This window comes from Gossypium raimondii, chromosome 2, assembly GCF_025698545.1.
Source record: "Gossypium raimondii isolate GPD5lz chromosome 2, ASM2569854v1, whole genome shotgun sequence".
Classification (NCBI taxonomy): Eukaryota; Viridiplantae; Streptophyta; class Magnoliopsida; order Malvales; family Malvaceae; genus Gossypium; species Gossypium raimondii.
The window spans coordinates 34,134,601-34,139,804 of NC_068566.1; the positions used below are offsets into that span (position 1 = coordinate 34,134,601).

The 5,204-nt window shown below is 32.6% G+C and overlaps 1 protein-coding gene across 1 annotated transcript; it reads left to right on the plus strand.

Annotated features, from left to right (window-relative positions):
• Window positions 1-270: 270 nt before the first annotated feature.
• Window positions 271-3,311, plus strand: LOC105788479 (ADP,ATP carrier protein ER-ANT1). Its single transcript, XM_012615399.2, has 4 exons — window positions 271-416; window positions 663-949; window positions 2,096-2,446; window positions 2,754-3,311. The coding sequence occupies exons 2-4, from the start codon at window positions 683-685 to the stop codon at window positions 3,063-3,065; spliced, it is 930 nt and encodes a 309-aa protein (XP_012470853.1). The 5' UTR covers window positions 271-416; window positions 663-682; the 3' UTR covers window positions 3,066-3,311.
• The last annotated feature ends 1,893 nt before the right edge of the window (window positions 3,312-5,204 follow it).

The window sequence follows — 5,204 nt, forward strand, 5'->3', positions numbered from 1 at the left end:
ACCTTCAATAAACTAACGCTACAATTAACAAAGTAACAAAAAATAACTTCAATAACCAATTTGCAACTCACAGCTATTAATCATTAATCTTTTTAATAGGGTTCAATGATAAAGAACTCTAAAACCCTTAAAAGTAAGTTTGAGTCTTAAACGGGTTCAACTTGATTCAATTTCCAACTTAGCTGGACCCATGTGGTCCGAACATCAGGTCTCAAGCCCCAAAAAACCTAACCCTATGCATAGTAGCCTAAGGACTTATTTGCAAATTGTAATAAATGTTACGTAAGCCATCGCGATTTCCCATTTTATTTCCATTAATTTAATAGATTAGAACAACCGGTGGCAGCCTCTCAAATTCTGTGAACTCCAAGGAATCCTAAAGGAATCAGCTTCCTTCCCTTCCTCCCCTCGCTCTGGTAATTCCCCTTTCAATCCCTCTCTTTCCTCACGTTCCCTTTCAATCCCTCTCTTTCCTCACGTTTTCCTTTTCTCTATTAATTCTATTCTTTTGAATTTCCATACTCCCATTCATATTACTCAGTTTTACACTCTCTTTTTTATGGTTAATTAATCTGGGTGTTTCCCTTTTTTCCTGGTTAGTTGATTTGTTCAATGGAAATTTATGGGTTTTGTTTCTGGGTTTATTGTATTGGCATTTGTAGAAAGATATCCAAGAGAAAAGATGGAAATCGGTAAGAATAAATCTGAGAAATTCTCAATGGATTTTGTGATGGCTGGAATGGCTGCTATACTGTCAAAGAGCGCAGCGGCCCCCATTGAAAGAGTGAAGCTATTGTTGCAAAATCAAGGGGAGATGATAAAAAGGGGAAGCCTTCAGAAACCTTATAATGGTGTTGGTGATTGCTTTAAAAGGGTTTTGACGGAGGAAGGTCTTTTCTCTTTCTGGAGGGGTAACCAAGCCAATGTCATCAGATATTTTCCTACTCAGGTTGAAACTTATGACTTTCTATTTTGCTGATTGTTCGCACTAGGAAACTTATAAAGAAATTGTTCTGTTTCTCATTGCTGGATTTTATGCTTCCATTTTATTGGTCCTTAATTTTGATCATGTACTTGAATAATAATGTTGAAGAACTAGGTAATGCCTGAATTTGACAGATTAGGGTATTTAAATGACATGGTATTTCTTTTTTAATTGATGAAGTCGTTTATGGACAATTGCAAGAATCAGTGTTAAAAACTACTTTATGAGCTTTCGTTGATTTGTGCTTGCTGCTTCAGATTAATCTGTACAACTACTGAAAGATGCCAATATAGAACCATTAATGTATGGATAATCATTATGCTGTTCTATTTAAAAGGTCCACTAATTGAGTGGTGTTATGTCATGAGTTTTAGGTTTTCCTATGCTTTAATCTTCTATGACTTTGGCAATCGTTTGTTTGTGGGGAAGGTACTATATGCTATTCATAGATGAATTGCCTTTGAGATCTATCCCTGTAATGCATGTTCGATGAGGTTCTAAGGACAGAAAACTTAATGTTGGCATGTTGTAGTTGGTATGTACTTGGTTAGTATTAGTGATTAGACATCACAACTGATGAATTTTATCGATTAAGATCTTCCTGATGTACCTACACCAACTACTAGATTTTCTTGTCTTTGGCATGGAAGAGACAAACTGAGGTTAAAGGAAAATCTCTTTACCTGCTAAGGTACGAAGGTTGCGGACAAAAGAACTTCTCCTTCAGTTATTACAGAGAGACTTTATCTTCATTTTCATATTAGTTCAAGACATAGACAGGAACTAAATGGAAGAAAGAAAACGGGTTAACTTTTTAGTAGAGAAGTTTTAGTTTCCTCAACCTAAGAAATAGTAAATCAAACTTGGGTAATTTGAGCAAGGCTCCTTTTTATCTTCCTTACCAATCCTTAGCTATATGGTAGCTTTGGGGCTTGCTGTTTATGGAACAAGTTAAGCTTTTGTCCCAGATTTGATATATCTGTACTGGGATGTTTTGAAATCTTTTTCTGCTAGCATGAAACATCTTTATTTACTTATTTTTACATTTTACCTTTGCAAGTATATGTCCTGCCTAATTTTGTTACTTAACAGATGTTCGATTATCCATAGGCTTTCAACTTTGCATTTAAAGGTTACTTCAAAAGCATTTTTGGGCGCTCGAAAGAGAAGGATGGTTATGCGATGTGGTTTGCTGGAAATGTGGCTTCAGGGAGTGCTGCTGGAGCAACTACATCCTTGTTTTTGTATCATTTGGATTATGCGCGTACTAGACTTGGTACTGATGGTCAACGCCAGTTCAAAGGGCTACTAGATGTATACCGTGAAACTTTATCAACTGATGGCGTTGTGGGCCTATATCGAGGATTTGGGGCTTCAATCATGGGGATTACTTTGTACCGTGGCTTGTACTTTGGGATCTATGACACGATGAAGCCTATACTTTTAGTGGGGCCTCTCGAGGTGAGCATCCAATCCTCTCTTGTAGAACTGTATTCTCACAACTGCTCCTATTTAGCTTTGTAGATGGTAAATGTTTATGTTAGTAAACATAGCCCGATCATATGTGGAAAAACTTTAGATGATTGGATACACAATTATGGACTATGATCTCAAATCTTCTTAATATGCATCTCGGTGCCTCAGGGCGCAGGATATAGTTATTTGTCGTTGCTGTTTGAAATTTAACCAGTCATGATCATATAATAAGTACTCCTAATTGCTGACTACATAAAATTACTTTGTATCATATCTTTTTTGTTCATTGCAGGGGAATTTCTTTGCTAGCTTCTTCCTGGGTTGGAGTATCACCACAGTTTCCGGGGTCTGTGCCTATCCCTTCGACACGGTTCGACGCCGAATGATGTTAACCTCTGGACAATCCAAGAAGTATCGCGGTGCTATCCATGCTTTTCGTGAGATTGTTCAACTCGAGGGGTTTTCTGCACTATTCCGAGGAGTTACTGCTAATATGCTTCTTGGTGTAGCAGGAGCCGGGGTACTCGCAGGCTATGATCAGCTGCATCGAGTGGCTCATCGACAAGGTTATATTTTCGAGTCATATCAAGGTGCACTAAAGTGAAAAGGCCATTGTCTCAAATGTACATACAAGTGTAGCTTTTCATACTGAGATGAAAGAAGAAAAGGAGCATGGGGAGGAAGTGGGATAGAAAGGGCCCCCGTGTGTGTTTTTATGTATACATTTGTACAGTTCATTAACTTTCAATGATTAATTTGTGATGCAATTGCAGATAACAAAGTTTTAGCAATAAACCTATGTTATTGACATTTCCCATGTAATGTGGAATTTCTTTTTTTTTCTTTTTTCTTTTTTTGAATTTATTTCACATCCTAAGTCGTGGCATATATTGTATTGGTTGCTTTGGGCTTGTGGTTGTAAAGCAAACAATCTTCAATTTAGTGATCTTTAGTATAGTCCACTCATGAATTCAAATTCTTTGTTCTCTCTTCTTTTCAACAAATTTGTTTTTCTTTTTAAATAAAAAATGAAAGATATTTTAACAAAGTTTTCACAAACTGTGGTCGACCATTTAGTTTTGACAAGTATTTTATTGGTTTCGTCCACACTATAAATTAAATTTTAGATTTTGGGAAAATATTGTTTTTTAAAAATTAATTAATTATATTTATGGAAATGTGTTAGCTAATTTTTTTTAATTGACTATGTGCTATACTCTTGGTATGCTACATACAGTTCAAGTGGTATTATATTGTGGCGTACTCTTTCCATCAATCTTTTAGAATTCTTGATAAATTCTTGAGATAGGGGCAATATCTATTATTGGAGTCTGGTTGGTTGCCTGATGAAGAATATTTCAAAAACTTTTCTCGAATAAGTAAACCTGCCGTAAGTCTCTTTACTCTTCGAAAATTTGAAATTTAATTTTTATACTTTTATTTTTAGGAATTTAGTTATCTATTTTTCGAGTTTAAAATTCGGTCCAATAACTAATATTGTTAAATTCAGTACAATAACAATGTCTTTTTTAATTAGATGGCAATCAAGTGAGTATTTTTTTCAAAATGTCACACTAATAAATTTAATAAAAATTAACAATGTTAACAATTGAACCTGAATTTTAAAATTTGAAAAATAAAAAGACCAAATTTATGAAAATAAAAGTATAGATGTTAAATTTTAAAATTTAAAAATATAGTGAATATTGATATATTTTAACCTAGTTAAAAAACTTTAATATTTATTAAATAATCCAAACTTATCCCCTAGGTCTTTAAATGATTTACAACCCCTTAGTTATGTTATAGAATATTCCAATAAACTTTCCAAGCAGCATTTGGATTACGAATTGAAAGGTTTTATGATTGGACGTTACAAAGAATAAAAATATTATCTTGCCAAAAGTATAAAAATAACTATCAAGTATTTATTAATAATAAAATTGATGTTTTTAAGTTTAAATTTTGTAAAGATAATATTTTTCAATAATTAAATGGATACTGATGGATGAGTGACATAAATTCTATCAAATTTTTAAAATAATAGTATAATAAGTATTTATATATAAAAATCAATTTTATTTATGATTAAATTTTAATGAAAAAAGATAAAAATATCTTCATAAAATATAACTGGATTGATAATACTTAAGGAACAAAAAGAAAAAGAAGTCGAAGAACGTGGACGGTGACACGGCGACGTATTAGTGTTCGACTAATAAAATACCCACGTTCGCTACACAACATATCACTACATTATCATCCACAAACGTAGAATCCCCTTAAGTTTATCCGCACCTTACCAAAAGTCCTTCAACGTCACCAAAAGGATAATGTATAAATTATTTATAAAAAAGGAACTCCTAAAAGTTTTTTCTATTTTGCTACATCTAAATAAAGTTTATTAGGTTATAAAATAAATATTATCCTTTGCTTCAGATGATCCTCCGATTAATTTATTTAGATAAGTTATAAGATTGGTGTTACTTTTGGTATAAATCAATCATGAGTGAAAAAGTATATTAAATCAATGATAAAGTTGAGAAAGTTTTTATTATTTTAGTATTTATGTTATTCAAAATTTCCTTTTTCTTAAATAATTATTTATATCTTAAACATGTATTCAACAAAAGTTCAAATTTATACATTCACTTTTGGTATTTGCATATGATTTTTAATAAATAAATAAATATAACTTCAATAAATATGTACTAGAAACTCTAGTTTACGTGTATGTATGTGA

What these genes read in the sequence shown, in the direction of transcription:
- LOC105788479 (XM_012615399.2), top strand. Translation starts at nt 683, where the DNA reads ATGGAAATCGGTAAGAATAAATCTGAGAAATTCTCAATGGATTTTGTG. An exon ending in TCAGATATTTTCCTACTCAG is followed by an intron (nt 950 to 2,095) that starts GTTGAAACTTAT and finishes GATTATCCATAG; the next exon opens with GCTTTCAACTTTGCATTTAA. An exon ending in TTTTAGTGGGGCCTCTCGAG is followed by an intron (nt 2,447 to 2,753) that starts GTGAGCATCCAA and finishes TGTTCATTGCAG; the next exon opens with GGGAATTTCTTTGCTAGCTT.